General features: G+C 38.5%; 1 protein-coding gene across 1 annotated transcript in view; it reads left to right on the forward strand.

Moving 5' to 3' along the window:
- The window catches only part of LOC149787236 (uncharacterized), a 30,895-nt gene extending 13,419 nt beyond the window's left edge, over positions 1-17,476 (forward strand). The window contains exons 2-4 of the mRNA XM_089976074.1: positions 9,822-9,962; positions 10,527-10,766; positions 17,180-17,476. Of these exons, the coding sequence (XP_089832200.1) occupies positions 9,822-9,962; positions 10,527-10,766; positions 17,180-17,476 (678 nt within the window). The remainder of the gene's footprint in view (positions 1-9,821; positions 9,963-10,526; positions 10,767-17,179) is intronic.
- Positions 17,477-18,248: the final 772 nt, after the last annotated feature.

An 18,248-nucleotide genomic window follows, 5' to 3' on the forward strand; every position in this document is an offset into this window, starting at 1 on the left:
ACCCGAGAAGAGGGCAAATGACGTGTCAAAGAAGTCAAAGTGCGTTGTAAAGGATATCCACCCAGTTTTGATTCTTGGATCGAGGCTTCGCAAGTCATCGACTATAAAAAGAAGTGACCATCATGCCCTTTCACATAGCCTCAACTGACGCTACCACTGCAGCGACCACTCCTTCACCCAGTTATTCTTTGCAAGATCTACAAAAGCAACCCTTGTGGGTGTGGTGTGGAGAACGTGTGCCTAAAACGCAAATCGTCTTTTTCTGCCAAATCTTTGTGGTGTATTATGGCATCGGTGCAGCCATTACCAATCTGAGATTACAAGGAGACAAACAATTGTGGACCATTTTATTGAGCAGTTGCATCGGTTACCTTCTTCCCAATCCATCCCTGAAATTCTGCTCGAACGGGAATAATGGGAATCTTATGTATAGTGCCAGGTACCACTTCAACAACAACAACCCCATTTTGGGCGGAGACACGCCTCTGACTTCCATTAACCCCTCGGATAGCCACAGAACTCTGGAATTATGAGCCACTATAACCAATTTTACTTAACCTTACCCAGCGACAGTTCCATGGAGGTATTTCCCCACAACACTTTGTGCTGTTACACGGCCAAATTACCTCAGGCCATCCAATTAGATCACGAAGCCCATTGGGAAGTGGCTTTGGTGGAAATCATTCACCCGACACAAGTCCTCAATGTCCTTCCAAATCAAAAACTTTTTCAGTGGAAGTTCATGACGAGCAAATGCAACAGCACATGAATATCCATGTAAAATATGATAAGAAAACACATAACTCAGAAACTCAAAAGTCGACCTATCACTTGATCATTCCCCCAGGCTATTATTTTAGTGGACAACACTTGGTGAGCACCATTACATCCAGGTTTAATGTCGTGTTTCTTAAAACTTTAGAGAATGTCAAAAAAGTGTCACCCTGGTGGACTACAAAGTAGCTCGTCGCTTCCTGATGAAATTTCCTGAGGGGGTCAAAGTGTTGTCCATTTTATTTTGTCCTGAATTGTTTGACATGCTGGGTGGGGACATGGAGATGAGAATGAAAATGATCAGGAGAAACGAATTACCAGTCATTTCCGACAACAATTCTTTTGCCAAGTTCTTTCGTTCCCCAGTAGAACTGAACCAAGGACTGAATTTGATCTTGGTGTACTCCAATGTGGTGGAGTACAATGTAGTTGGACACACCTCCGTACCGTTACTGCGTGTCATTCCTTTCAAAGTGGATTTTGCCACGAACGCTGACGAGGAAGGTGGAAACACTTATCACCTTGAGGAAAAGTCCATCCCCCACACTACCACTACCACCACTACCATCCCCAGTGGTCATGAAAGACTTCAGCCCAAGAAAGCCTGAGGAAGAAGAGATAAGAGAAGTTTTTCATAAAGTAGTTCGTCGCCTCCTGATGAAATTTCCTGAGGGGAGCAAAGTGTTTTCCATTTTATTTTGTCCTGAATTGTTTGACATGTTCGGCGGGGACATGGAGATGAGGAAGAAAGTAGATGTAAAAGGCGAAATAGCAGTCAATTCGGACAACGATTCTTTTGCCAAGTTTTTCGTTCCCTAGTAGAATTGAGCCAAGGACTGATTTGATTTTTGTGTATTCCGATGTGGTGGAGTATAACGTGGTGGGACACACCTCCGTACCGTTACTGCGTGTCATTCCTTTCAAAGTGGATTCTGCCACGAACGCTGACGAGGAAGGTGGAAACACTTATCACGTTCACCGCGAATTTGTACATCCTCACTATTTACCCGACAGCAAGTCTTATTTGGACACTGTCAACATTGCTATAAAAGAATATCTGGGACAAAATATTTCATTCACCAAAGGGAAAGTCACGGTGAAACTCCATTTTCGAAAACGGTTCTCTAACGAATTGTAATTCATGTATCCAGTGTACAGAGGCGTCGCTCGACAGCGATGACATGGTTTAGGAGATATGTTGAAATCAGCCTTTCGTTCTGTGGCTCCTATGTTGAAACCGATGGTGACACGAGGATTGCGCGCCTTGAAAGATGCCGCTTCCATGGCTCCACAGCAAGGACAAGGCAGAAAGAGACGAAGAATAAAACACCCTTCACAAGACTTCATACACCTAAAGCTCGAAAGACAAAGAAAAGAAGAACCGTCCGAGACTTTGACGTTTTTTGATTATTAAATCACAGAGAGACAGAAAAAATTATGCAGCGAAAGTCTTGCACCTGTTCCAAGTCGGAACTAGATCTGTTTTCCATGCCACTCACCATGATGACGATGCAAGAATCCCAATGGGTCGAATTGAATCCTGTTTCCTCTTTGTCTGCCTCAGCTCCCATCGAGTTTGAAATCAAAGGACAGCCCGAAGATTATATTGATGTGAATAGCAGTTACTTGTACCTGAAAGTCAAAGTGGAAGAGACATCAACGGACGGTCCCAATCTAAGGGACGGTGAGGTAGTAGCTCCTGTTAACAATTTCATGCATTCCTTGTTTAGCGAACTTGTACTTTAATAACAAACTGGTAAGCAGCAGCAAGGATACTTACCTTTACCGAGCGTACCTGGAAAATCTCTTAACGTACGGAACAGAGGCTAAAAACACCCATCTGGATGCCTGCGTGGTGTGGAAACCTGACACGGGAGGCAAATTTAACGAAACAGATGATGAAAATAAAGGGATTTACTGGACGTGTAGAAAAAATCAAACTAAGTCGTAGTTTAGAACTAATGGATCGTTTACATTTGGACATGTGGTTGCAAGAGAAGTATTTTCTGAACGGTGTGGTTGTCCGCCTGAGACTGAATCGTAGCAGTGCCGCTTTCCATTTGATGGCTGCTACTGCAGATTACAGAACTATTATCCAAGAAGCCAGACTCTACGTGCAACGCGTGGAAGTGTTACCTAAAGTGGGAAACGACATCAGTCACACTTTGAGCAGAACGACCGCCAAGTATTCGATCCGAAGTGTGGAAGTAAAAACTTTCACCATTCCCAGGAATCAGTATTCCATGATAGAAGATCATCTGTTCCATGGACAGTTACTCACGCTATAAACTCAGGTCAGATTTGTGTGGAACTTCAGTTTAATCAAATTAAAGTCCGAGACGAAACGGTGAACATCATCCTGTATACAGAATTCGATAGTACCATAGAAATCAAAAGTTTGAGAGAAGTCATTCTAGACTATTTTAAGCCATGGAAGACTGTTATCTCTCTTTACATAGTGGATAATCTTTGGTCATAGAATGTAAGGAGACCGTGGAAGGAGAATCCCATGACAAAGACGAAAAGGATAGTGATAAAGTCGAGATGACCAGAACAAGAACAGCATTTAGTCTCCTGTTTTGCCAAGCACTTGGCCGAAAAATTTACGCAGTTGATCAAGAAAGATTGCTATGGATGTCAAAACGATCATCCCAGTCAAATTCAACACGATAATTGTCTGACGCTGAGTCAAGAAGAAAAATTGGACGAGTATCTGGACAAAGCTTGGGGTCTCATCTCGAAGAAGCCGTGTTTCATCAGTGTTGTAAAGACTTGCGTGAACATTCTTGGCCTCCATTAACTCCTCTAGAGATCCGTCGCATCGAAACTCTCTTGGACCAGGGCACGAAGTCGGAGCTAATAACCGTTTACTTGTCAGACATTTTCCAAGAGAAAGTCAGGATTGAATTGATCACTTATCATTACCTGTGAAGAGAAAAAAAGCAAGAAATGAAAACAATACAAACATGGATACCTGGAAACTTTATTACCTTTTGAACCACAGTTCGTACACTGCTTCTTGGAATCCTGTCGTGTGAGCTAAAGATTAACTGCCTTATTGCAAACCTCAAGACCATCAAGCTTATGTCATCAACACGGACGACAGCCATCTCCCAGGAATCCACTGGGTAGCCGTCTACTTTCGTCAAGAAGGATGTGTGGAATATTTTGATTCGTATGGATTGCCTCCTTTGGAAGACGATATCATTGACTTTATTAGAAGAAATGCTCAGACCACCCGATTCAATAATGTGAATTACAAGGTACAGATTCAATGGTGTGTTGACAATATTGTGTGTATTTTCTGCATCAACCCAGCTGGGATATTCTTTAGAACATTTAGTGGCCTATTTTGATCGTCATTCTTCTAGAAACGATGAGAAAGTAGATAAATGGTTTTATGACTATTATGGTTATCCTTTACCTATAGCTAAAAAACGTAGTGTAAATCGATGGCCCAATGACTTCCAACATTGGAAATAACAATTTAATTCACAACGTTGTCAACCTTGTCCAAAATAGATGGTTATTGAAAAAATATTTATTGCTGAATTGAATTGTTAATTTTTTTTAAAAATTGCTCATTGTTAGTTGTGAGTTATTTGAATAAAAATGTTGTTTTGAAGATAAAAAAGATGTCGTTTGTTTGCCATGGGTATCATGAACCATGCTCTTTGACTTCACTCTATCCGTCAAATCGAACTAATTTAGCGTTCCGACTCTTAGGGATGTTTTCCTTCGCGTCCGCGCTTTTACAATAAAAATGGGGCAGTCTCCAGTCTGATCATCAATTGTTGACTCATCTTCCTACGAAGATGTGCACAAGATTAGCCAGGTGTCATGACAAGCCTGATGCCTAGAACTGAAGAGATAGAGAATGTCAGAAACTTGAAAGTCACTGAAGACCTGATAGAAGAGCTCTTCAGAGAGGAAATCAAGAAGGAGAAAGAAGAATGGACGGAGAAGTGCAGACTTCAGAATCAGCAAACGGAGCAGCAGCAGGAACCCGACAGAGGTTTTGTCGACTGCCGTGTCGACACCAAAGAGTTCTCCTTCTCTTTCCGAAGAAGCAGACCCTATCCTGTGTGAAAGCCTGCTGCCAGACGAGTTCGCAATCTTAGGCCATAAAAGATTACCATAGCTCCTCGTTCACAAAAAACAGCCATTTTCAGGGCTACCCAATACTTTAGAAAAGAAATAATCATTCGATTGCCAATGGTACGTTAGTAAGGTAGAAAAAATAGAAGTGAGTCTATAAGCAGATTACTTCTTTATCTTGGTTAAAAAGTGTAACTCAAGTCCTTTGTTCCGTCGCTTGTCAAAAATTTTAAAATATTGATTGTCAGTACAAAAAAGTGAGCGAGTGTTTCTTTTAGGTCCGCGCTGTTTTAGTGATAATGTAAGTTTGGTTATCAGGGGATATTTTCCTTCACATCCGTGCTTAACGTTATTATAGGAAATACTCGTCAGTCTGGCTACCCATTGTCAACGAGACAATTTAAAGAAGATGAGTAGCAGAATCGCTAAACTGATCGAACTTGAAATGCATCTGGAGTATGCACGAAGACTGTTGGATGAGCTGGCCATGGAGGCGATAGAAGAGGAAGCCAGGATAGAGGAGGAAGAGGAGAAGAGGAAAATTAAAGAAGAGGAGGAAAAGAAGAGAACCATTTTGCCTCACCTTATCATGAGACAAAAAGATGAAATAAAGCCCATGGTAAGGACGTCTCCATATGTAGCACCAGCATCAACAAGACAGCCACAACCACAGCCACAACAACAACAACAACAACAACCAGTAGAGCTCCCACAGGAGGCAATGAGACCAGTTCATCCTCGAGTGTGGCAAAGAAGGCAAAGAAGGCAGAGGGAACAACAAGTGTTCACTATTCCCCAAACGGAGGAGTGGGATAGTTAAACCACTCAACCCGCCTCTGCGCTCCCAGCCACAAGGGTGAATTTGGAAGGAGATTAGAGCAGAAGAGGCGTGTGCAGTGCTCGGCCTGGAAGATGCAGGCATTAACTAGGTGCATTTGAAGTTTAAAAAACAGCCCTTTTCATGATTACCTGACTAATAAATTAAACATAGGAGATATCAATTTTGCAAATCATCATGTCAAACAAAATCACAAAAAGATCCAGGACAAATAATTAGGGACCCGAGTAATAGGCTAGGACATCTATCTGGGATAAAAATAAATACAGATACAGCCTGGCAAATTAAATCATGAAGATCGCATTAAACAAATACTAGGTATCACAATTATATATTATATATATCTATCATAACAATCTCTAACAACGTCCAGCTAACAACATAACTCTACCGAATAACTAACACCGTTACCTAGGAGACAGCCTCATAAATTATCAATATAGGCACGACCCCGATTAAGTACGTAAAAGGTGGTCTAGAACCCAAACCATCAGGGCCGCCCGCAACATAGGATATGACTAGATCATATAAGGTAGTCTAAAAGCCCAAAGACTATCAGGTCCGGCAGCACAAGGCTGCAACAAACTAGAACTAGGCGGCAGGCCACTAATTAAGAACACATAAGGTAGTCAAAAGCCCAAGACTACCAGGTCCGGCAGCACAAGGCTGCAAAACAAACTCGATCTAGGCCGCAAGACCCCAAATTAGTACATATGAGGTAGTCGAAAAATCCAAAGACTAATAGGCCCGGCAGCATAAGGCTGCAAACTAACTCAAATTAGAACATAGGACCTCAAGTAACCATACCACCACGCTCCCACCAGCAAAATAAGGACCAATACAACCCAATACCAGCTAGGCCCGCCACATCAAGTGGCAACTAACACAACCATAGCTGTCAAACTAGACTCTTAATAACCTTACTCTAACCACTCCCTGATAACAACAGCACAGAGCTACTTTTTCAAAAATCCATTAAGACGCAAATTAGACAAAGGATACCCGGATGTCAAGCACTACCAACCTGTGCCATGGTACCTCCTCCCGAGCATCGGTCTTGCCTCCTTCACCACGAACATACACCAATACCATCCGTGCAGTGCACGCCATACAACAGTAAATGCGACCGTAGGATCGGTCCAGTCCCCCTAGTCGCAAAACAAAGCAACTGAAAACTGAGTGTGTGTTGGGTCCAATCCCACTCAACTTGGCCATACACTCCGATCGCTAGGCACATAATAGTGCCTCGATCTGACGGCCCAATTAATAAGTGTTCTATGAACACATTAAAGCCTGGGGGAAGCGGCACTTATTCCTCCCCCCAGGAGTAAATAAAAAGCCAACTGTGTTGGCATTAACCAGTGGTAAATGTCTCAATAGACGCACACCACTTTAATTTAAGTAAAGAAAGAAAGAAAGAATCATTCGCGCCATTCTACGGAATAACCGAAAGAACAAGATGGCAGCAGCTTCAGACCTGTTCAACAACTTGAAGGACAGTTACAATTGGATGATAGATGCTGAATATGTAGTGGAAAGAATTGAAAGAGAATGGAGGATAAGAAACACCCTGGACTTTGCTAACAAACTAAAAGTAGTCAGGGAGAAGATAGAGGAGATAATAGAAGAAGTGAAGAAGTTGAGAGGATTGATTAATCCACCCTATGTCAGAGTAGGAACGTTACAACTGGCTCTTATCGAAGTAAGGTGTTTTTTGGAAGGTATGGTGCAATGGTCAGAGTGGCCATTTGTCAAAAGGGGTCTGGACAAGTTCAAGAAAGCTGAAGAACTTATGAGAAAGGAGATGGAAGTAGAAGTTAAGAAGATAAAAGAAAAATGGAGTAAAGAAAGAAAGGACAAGGAAAACTTAAAGAAGAAAGAGGCCTTTGACCAAATGAATAACAACTGGATCAGAATACAAGAGAAATTTCGAGCCATGGGCTATCCCGAATGGAAGCCAGAGACAAAGAAGAAGAAGAAAGGAATGATGGAGAAAGTCAGAAGATGGTTGAAGAATTTAAGAAAATAGAAGAACCCAAAGGCCCTTTTTAGGGCCACTCATATGTCTCGAAAAGAAATGGCTTTCATGCCTTCCCCTCCCCAGTTTTTTAAAATGTTGTATAAGTGTTTGTCTCTTGCCTGTGTTATCTCTGTACACCCCGCTCTTTGCTCAGTACTGTGACGTCACCTTCCCCTAGTTGCCACATTGTTACCAATCTCCACCTACCGTGACGTCAGACGCTATACAGACTCCACTGGTAAACAGACCCAATATTCCCCGTGTTCAATTTCATTTTGTGTCCTATGTAGTCCCAGGGTATTTTTCCTTCTTTGTTCTCATATGCCCTATAAATTTTTGCCCCATAGTGTCCCAGGGTGTTTTTACTTCTTTGTTCTCATTTGCCCTACGGTACAACCCCCATGTTAAAATCCTCTTTGCCCCACGGTGCAACCCCATTTTGCCTTATATGTTCTCATTTGCTCTACTGTATCCCACTACACTACTCACAGAAGACGACCACACGGACTGAGTGATCATCATGATGTTTTGAATACTGTCAATGCCATGAGAGAATACAGACCATTTAAACTGCGGATTATGATTACATGGTTTAACTCAAAGAAGAGAAAGGTTGCATCAATTGGTATGCCCCCACAACAAGGCAACATGTAACGAGTTGAGTGGCTACTGTGAAAGATTGCTAGACGTACGAGATCGGGCTCCAAAGAGATACAAAGATGGTAATGGGAGATATAAAAGAAAACGTTGGTGAAGACGTCACGGAAAAAGAATGATCATGGAACTCCATAGTTATGGGGAACTAAATGAAAATCGAGAGTTCATCATGACTCCTTAACCAAATATTAATTGACATGAAAGGCAGAAGAGAGTTCTGTGTTGAATTAGCAACAGAAGTAGAAGCAGCTGCTGGCACGAAAGACACAAAGATCCACTACGAGGTAATATAAACTCTCTTTCTCAAAAACCGCTCAAGTGCTCGAAGCCAACTGATAAAAAATCCTGAAATACCACCCGCTAATGTGATGCTCAGTTTAAACATCAGCCCTCCAAACACGATGGAAATTAACAAAGCACTAAAGAGTTGAAAAATGGAAAGGCAGCAGGATCTGATGGAATACATCCAGTAACACATTCGGCTTTTAATAATCTGGGAAACAGGATAGATAAATATACCAATGAAAGGAAACCTGGGATAATGCAGGCACTGACGTCGAAGCGTGCTACTGTCGGTACCAATGGAATTCCTGATCCACATCATCCTTGAAAAACTAACGAAGAATGCAAAACGACAGACTCAGCCCCGAAGAAGCTGGATTTACAGAAAGTTTTACAAATACATACATACATACATACATACATACATACATACATACATACATACATACATACATGTATGCATGCATGCATACATAAATACAGGCAGGATCATCATTGCATAGCCACTAGAATGACATTCACCTCTGTCATGAAACCTTTTAGACTTCTGAAATGGCTTTGATAGGGTATGATGGAAACATTATCTTGAAACTCCTCAGAACTTTGGCATACTACCGTGTTCACTCACCTCATTTGGCAGGTGTACATATGATGCAGCTTGGAGCGCTTTTCAAAATGGGAAGCTTTCCGAGTCAAAACATAAGCTGCCTCATATAACCAATGATTATCTTCATGTTGGTTGATTGGATAATGTTAGTAACGTTAAAGAAAAACGAAATAGGAATCCATTGGTCAGGTTCCACTGAGGAATAGAACAAGATCACTAGAACCACCTGGTGAGAAGTCAAGTGGCTGCAAAACAATTATGTGCGATGTAGACGTGTTGATAAGGCCCTATGATTCACGAGGAGCTGTCTGGTTTGATGATGATAGATCTAAATTGCTTAACACTGTATTCTTGACAGCTATGTTTTTTTTCTTCAAAAATCACATGTTGATATATCGGACAATGCGCAATTAAAGTTTCTTTAACTTAAATATACTTATATAATTTCTTTTTGTTATTATATGTGCTTATAATATTTATTGTCATATAAGCATGACCATGAAATACAAAAGGCCCTTTAATGAAAACTTTTAAATTTGTTACAGCTGATTGATGTGCGGAACACATTATATCACACAGGGAGTTTCAAAGTTCAAGACACAGACAGAGACAATTGGATAGACATGATGTCACAGCTTGCAATAGATCTAAGTCTGCAAGGCACAGTCCACACCGATCTATGCATGGTAATTTTGAAGTCTATTAATGAATCCCCCAAACAAAAAGAGTTCATACTTTATTATTTTCGGCATACTTAACTTTTTTCATGCAATTAAAATCATTATTTGTCTCGATTTGGCAGAGCGTGTACATAATCCTTTACGGAAACTCCACAGCAACATGCCTCCTAAAATATACAGCATGAGTGGTAAAAACGAGTGTTTGTTAATTAAAAATAATATATACATAGATTTCGTGTTAAATGAATTAATCAAATCAACATTTTATATATGGTTTGGTATGTTTAACGATATAAACTTTGCAGGCAAGGTAATTTATATAAGATAATTACGTAAGGTGCCGCCAAAGATATAGATTGATGTCTTCGTCACATTGTTTTAGCATCTTTACAGCTCGCTTTGTCACGAAATCTTGTGAACATTTTTCACTGCCAGGAAAAACACGGAAAAACAAGGATTCCGTTAATAATGTTAGGTAAATTAAGACTTAGAGACAACATGAGAATTCAAGGTTCACTAAAATAGTACATATTAACGATACTACTTTTTGTACATTTTGTTACAATCCAGTTAAAGACAGAAGAAATCAGCATAAATTTCCAAGACTTGGAAACTAGAGTACTGATGAACATTGTGACACTGCTAGAGTGTGACATTGAAGCAGTTAAGAACCAAATGGCAGGTCTGCAAGAAACACAGAGTCAGCTGTCCATGCAGGCACAGAAAACTAAGGATGACACAAGCGACACGAGAATGAAAACTGAAAAATTGGAGAAAGATTTGAAAGATGTGAAATGTATCTTGATAGAGGTTCGTAATTTTCCATAATTAATGTTCATGAACTCACTGTTGCGTAGGGTTTGTATTTTAATTTCGGGTTAACATTAACAGAGTTAACAGTATCAGAGTCCGTGCCTTAAAAATGATAACATAATGAATGCTCTCTCGGCCTACGTCTGCATACTGTTAATTTTTTATTTGCTACTTGAATAGTATCAAAATTGAAAATAAATAAGCTACAAGATGATAGAGATGATAGATGACACATGCACAGTTATATATATATATATATATATATATATATATATATATATATATATATATATATATATATACCACATACATTAAACATAACATGGCCTTTGAAGTGTTGGTATAAAGCAACTTGATATATCAGTGGTATTGGTATATCAAATTGTGATTTTCCCATGGCGTATGAATACGCATTATGAACATGTTTTTATAGCTATTATATTATCTAAACATGGATATGAATTTCTTGGAATATTACATTTAAAAAGGAAAAAAAATGACAACAAAATGATTTTCTTGTAAAATATTTTTTTTATAGAAACTAACATTTTAATACAAAAACACAACCATACTCAATCCAGGAAATAAATATTTTTGAGCTCCACCCTGTGTCGTCTGCTGTCATCTCTGTCAACACTGCTGTTTCCAGTCTCTCCCTCTGGCAAAAATCAAAAACTGTAACTCTGTGGGAAAAATAAAACAATGACATCAGATAAGGAGCAAGATGATGAAGCAACATTTAGTCTACTAAACTGTTAGTTAATTGGAGAGTTTGATAGAGACATGGCTGAGACATTTGTAAGTGAAAATGATCATTGTGTTAAGGAAGACAGATTTGTACACCATGAGCCTGATGATATACTGAAATTTATAGAAAGTAAGCAGAATACAAACACTTTAAACAAGACACTTTTTGATGTAAGGCTAGTGACAGAATTCTTGCAGTCAAAAAATGACTTCAGAAATTTACACAAGATACACCCATCTGAATCGGATCAGCACCCGGCTGGTTTTATACTCAGTGTTAGGAGAAAAGATGGATCTGAGTTTGAACCGAACAGCTTAAGGAGCATCTTCAGCTCCATTTTGATCGCCACCTTGAAATCAAGAAATATGCAAGTACAAAAAGTGAGAGGAACATACAAAAAATTTGCATTAACAAGGGAAGCTCTTCTGGCTAAGCAAAAAGGTTTAAAATCTAAAAGAAAAGGAAATAAACCAAATCGGAGTTAACCGATCACAGACGAAGAAATAAATGCCTTGTATAGTAAAAAACTAATGGGGATGGAAACACCTGAAGCCATTGTTAACATATTGTGGTTTAACAACTCTGTGCATTTGGTTTGAGGGAAGTGACTGAACATTACAATCTGAAATGGGGGGGGGGGGATGTTACACTAAAGAAAGATGTGAATGGCCTCGAGTATCTTGAACTCAATGAAAGGCAGACAAAAACAAGAATAGGAGACAATGTCAAGGACATCAAGGATATTAATCCTAAGATGTATGAAAACAAAAACAACAAAGAGAGAGATCCACTTGCTATCTACAAACGGTATGCTGAGCGAAGACCAGCAGACTTTTGTCAGCGTGAATATCCTTTCTATATTGCGCCCAACACTATGCCAGTCTCAGCGACAAACCCAAAATGGTTTAGGAAACAAGTCGTTGGAATTTACAAACTTGGATGCATCATGAAAAAATGAAAGAAAAGGCAAATATTACAGAAAGAAAGAAATTAACAAACAAAAGTAACCAAAAGTACTTAATTCAGAAGTTAAGAGACAAAAACATTACCCCAGCTGATATCGTGCAAATTTCAGGCCACAAAAACGTACAGTCTATAAACAGCTACTCAAACATTAGTGAAAAACAACAACAGACGTACTCAAATTACCTGAGCAACACCGGCCACCCAGGTAATGATGCTGTCAGCCCCTACCCCCACAACAAAGAAATTTCCAACTTCACAGCAACAGACTGTCAACGTGAAGATCCTTTCTATATTGCGCCCAACACTATCAAGTTCCCAAACGTGTAATATTCAGCAGAATCAGATTATAAGCAACCCATTCTACGGATCAAACATCACCGTACAAAATACATTTGTTACACAGGCACTTGATTCTGGGGTAAACTAATGTGTACACTCATTATATAGTGAGTGTACACATTAGTTTACCCCATAATCAAGTGCCTGTGATTTGTTATGAACCGCCCGCAAAACTTGAACGAGATCCCTAACTGGGTCAACTTCTTTCAACAGGCCAATTCTCAAACAGGGCCCACACAGCGGAATCGTACGAGAATTATTGAAAGTGACAGTGACATTCAGTAGGAATAGCGAAATATGGACATAAACGATATCAATGAAATGTGGTTAAGGTTAAATTGTTTAATTACCTATTGTTCCTTCATTATTTTCATGTTTCTGGCTCGAATCGTACTGTTGCTATAGATTCAAATGGCCGCCCTGTTACTGTTCATGACAACGAACGCTGCAAATTCAATGTTTGCATGCGCATTATGAAAAATATTTCGAATGATAACTATCACCTTGTGTTTTCATTTCATTTAATATTGCTAAAGGAAACACATAGGAATTAATATGAATGCAGTTTACAGGAAATTATGAATCACTAGAGAACTTCTTTTTTGAGCGTATGTACATGCGAGGGGGTTGTTAAGAGTTCACTCCCCTAAAGTGCAATGTTTGTGGCCGTCAGTTTTATCTCCCATATAAAATGAAAACTTTGATGTGGTATAAATAAAATATATGTACAGTATGTACGCTGTATCAATGATATACCACTCGTTGTATAAATTTTTCATTAAAAGTAAACTCGGGCAAGCCCCGTTTCCTTTTAATGAAAAATGTATACATCTCGAGGTACATCATTGATACAGCGTACATACTATATATATATATATATATATATATATATATATATATATATATATATATATATATATCCCTGGATTCCCTGGATAGCACGTTACGTTGTCTGGTGTATAATTCTCTGTAATTAATTCTGTATACCTCGATTTCCTTCATAGGAACCCGGAATGACTGTGTAGATACATGAGAATTAATTACTAGGTCGTCATGCGAGTGTGTCTACTACACACGAGTGCATATAACACCGATTGAGTAACATCATTTTTTGGTGAGGGAATATGGGCTTGTGTGTGCAGGCAAGGCGATGGGTGCCGTTTACCCGCAGACCTGGGTAGAAATCTCCGTAGAGTACGAATTCGAATTCTCTAACCTGTATGATAGTATTAATTGCATTAATATATATATATATATATATATATATATATATATATATATATATATATATATATATATATATATATATATATATATATATATATATATATATATATAATTTGTTGCACCTTAAATGTTAATAAAATCGAAAACGTGTAAAATGTGCAGGACATATCTAAAAAAGGCTTACTTGAATAATAATAATAATAACGTACCGTGGCTTTATTTTACAATGAAATCCCGTTCGGATGAGTGTATCGCTATTGAGCAGGGCCGGATTAAGGCCTTTGGAGCCCTGGGTACAGCCAACATAAGGACCCATAGCTATCCTGCCTTGTCTATATATAAGGTTACAGTACTATTAAGAAAACTGACTGTGAAATCAGATGATAATATGCAGGACCCTTTGAGCCTCGATGGCCCTGCCTGTTAAATCAAACAATGATATGCTGGGCCGTTTGAGCCTCGGGGGCCCTGGGAACGTTGCCAACTTTGCCCTATGGATAATCCGGCCCCGCTATTGAGAATACACGATTCGTGGTCACCAATGCGCATAGTGTGACCATCCTTACAGAAGGGGGAGAAATGAGTGAAACCAAAGGGACGAACAGTAATAGACTATGCATTAGACGATTAGATTGTTTGGTTTTTCTCACAGAAACTGCTACTGCTAGAGCTTTGGAGTTATTGGATAACAGAGAGAGAGAGAGAGAGAGAGAGGATTATATATAGAAACGAAACTAACAGTGATATATATAGGTGCATAGTGTTGTGAATTGTAGAATGATAGAAAGAACAAATAAAGAATAAACAAAGATATAAAGTGGATGGTACTCTGTGATTGGAAAGCTACTGGATCGACTGTTATCTATTTGCTGACTCCAGAATACGAGCACTCCATGCAATCACTGTATGATATTGAGAATCGTGAAGCAAAGTGGGGTACTGGGCGGATTAAAGATGAATTACAAGGGGACTAGATGAGATAATCGACAATAAGGATAATAACTCTGCTATGCCATTAATATCATCCAGCTCTGCATGGTGTTCAGTCGTTTTCCGTAGAAAAGGCTATAAAAGGAGAAAGGTAAATATAGAAACGGAGAAATTTGATATAGAGAAGAGATAAACAGAACGTACACAACTCTGCGAACCGGAATGGTTTTCTTAACAATAGCACACAAAGATAAAAGCTTCAAGAATCATAACATTTTATCAAGAGGAAGATAAACATGATAATAAATTCATTAATATTTATGTGAAAGGCTTTATTCTTTTCATTGATAAACGGAACTTATAAATGCTACTTTGTGTTGTATAGTGTTTTTAATAATGCACTGAATGTATTGTAAATCCAAACATTATTTATCTTTTACTTCAATAACTTTCGACACCAAAATAACCGCGACTGAATATGACCAATACAATATTAAGCTATTTTAATCAAAGTTTTCATAAATTTCAGGACCGGATTTCTGTAATTGTACAGGAAGTTATATTACAACTCTGGATGAAACAAAATTATCACAATTCACAAAAATCTTTGAATTTACACACACTCCAACAATGAATTGTCTTGAAGATAAAGTAAAGGGAGATCAAAGTGTCTGTCTTTCTTACTGTCTGTATATGTGTGACATTTGTTCATCGTGAATAAGAAAGCAAGAAGTTTTAAATAAATTTCGAAGTAACTTTTATTAAAGTCAGCACCGCTATTTACACATTTAGTCAGCTACTTCTGGACCACTGATATTTCCATTGGTGTGAAATTGATTAGATGTAAGAAAGAAATAGCACGTAACGCAATTTCTTTCAACCTTAGTTATTATAGTCTGTGTCAAATATTAACGGAGTAAAACAATTCTTCTTTACAAAAATGTTTTGAATCATTGCCATTTAATGCTCTACCATACCCTTTCCCCGCACTCGAGATTACTATGTAACCCAAGCAAAGACTTACTGGCAGAGGTACGACACGAACACTGCTTTCTTACTTGAATACTACCCGACAGTCGAGCTTCAGTCAATATGTCCCTAATCCTTAACCCATATAGCCCTGATGACACAAAGATGAAACACGGAGCCAATTATTTTAGTTCAACCACAGACAACGGCTACTGAAGGTGAGACGCTGAGCTGATAAAGAAAGAGGAAATGACTCGTGACTGATTTCCAGTGAAACTAGAACTTTATTCGATCTTTTAACTCTAGTACGTAAAAACTATAAACTTTTTTTTCAGTATCACCTGTGAGATAAAAATTACCAACGTTTTACGTTAAGAATTCTAGTTTGCGACAACACATGTTTTGATCGGATTGTACGTGGTGAGGCTCGCCAAGGCAAAACTGGGATTAGACATCTCTATAGTCACGTACTGTTATTGTTACTATATATTTATGCTCTCCCTTCGCGTCAAACGAGTGCTGGAACATAGTTTTAAACAAAATGCCTTTTGCATAAGTTTGTATCTTGAAGGAAATATTTCATCTTATATCGTGCATTTTCGTATAAAAACTGCAGGAATTCGCGTAACTACGGAAGGACGGAGTAATGAAAGCGAAGATGCAACAAACACCAATGCTTTTGTGAAAAGCGTTGAGATGATAAACATGTCGTTGCTATTACATTGATCGAAGGATCACTCAAAACAAATCTGCCTTAGATGGAGTTTTGTGGACTTATGGCACCCATCACCACGGGTCTCAAAATTGCAGTCCTTTTCTGGTTGTGCAATGAATACACTTTAATTTAACGAATTTGGTATCTGAAACATACATTCCAAATTTAATTCGTACAAAGAAAATATTGATAGAATATATTTTAGGGATGTATTAAGCACATTGTAGATAAAGTTTCCTTTAGGGATAGAAACATAAACTCGGAGTTTTACACGAAAACTTTGATGGAAATATTTTTATAGAGGTGTTAAGTACAGTGTATGACAAAGTATATTTAAAGAATAAGAGGCAAGAGGCAAAATCCTTCAGTTTCAGTGAGAATTATGAAGAAAGAAAATAAGACACAATTCTAGATGCTGCAGTAGCTGTAGTTTGTGTTGTATATTTATCCATAATCTTTGTGTAATTCTTCTGTGACTTGTAACTAATTAAATAAATGTATTTGCATTGTTTTCAGCTGATGAATGAGACTGACAAGATAGTCGTTTTCCTTAGAAGTAATGACATCAAGGACAAAGACATTTTAGGTGTAGTGGGATCCAATGAAAAGAATATTATTGAACTAAGAAGTAAACAATGTGTAGTAGAAAAGAACATGTTTGATATCAAGTCCGAACTCTCGTCAGTCAAAGAACAAGTGGGAAAGCATCAGGAAGAAACTATTCAAAAGTTGAAACAATTGGAAGTGACAGTTGAAAAAAATGAGCGGGCAGGTAAAACATCTATCATTTTCTTTGTATATCCTGGCAGATAGTTATGTGCCTTGATAAGTATTATTCAACTGCGCATTAGTAACTAAGAAATGCGGTGCATAAAATAAACTGGATGATTATTAGGATATAAGTGGTCGAAAACCAGTCGAACGTCAAATGATTGACAGTAATTGGAAGGGACATCATCACTCACACTGAAAATGATAGACAAGCACACAACAAATATAATTTAAAGTGGTTTGATAAGTCTTATTCCATATCCAAAAATGAACACACGAGACAATGTGAGATATTTTTCTTTGTTATCTCCGACACCTGCGATTCTTAAATATGTTTCAGATGTCAAGATAAACTAATACAACATGGGAGAGCTGTGATATTTGGGTAGGACTCGGACACTCACATATAATCATGAAAGCGTTTATTACAGGCAAGATAAAAGCGACGATATCATAGAGATTTTGGAATCGATCAAGCCAGCTCTATATTCGAAATACCTCCGAATACTCAGATTGTAACGGATTGTTCATTTTTGGGGGGATGGGTATATCGGAAAGAAAATACCGACATTTTATATATAAATAGAGATAAAAATGTGCTTGGACCGAAATTCAAAGAAAAGGCCACCTAATATCAGCAGACAAAATATATTGTATCTTGTTCGTTTAATATCGAGCGTGTCTGATATTTAATTGTATTTAAAATTCCATGTCAACGGGATCAAACTGAACATGGATTAATACCCCTTGCACAATGCAATGCTTATGGATCGCGAATTGAAATACATCCCATCAATGCTGCAAGAATAAGAAT

Source organism: Sinohyriopsis cumingii, chromosome 12 (genome assembly GCF_028554795.1).
Source record: "Sinohyriopsis cumingii isolate HCF-2022 chromosome 12, ASM2855479v2, whole genome shotgun sequence".
Classification (NCBI taxonomy): Eukaryota; Metazoa; Mollusca; class Bivalvia; order Unionida; family Unionidae; genus Sinohyriopsis; species Sinohyriopsis cumingii.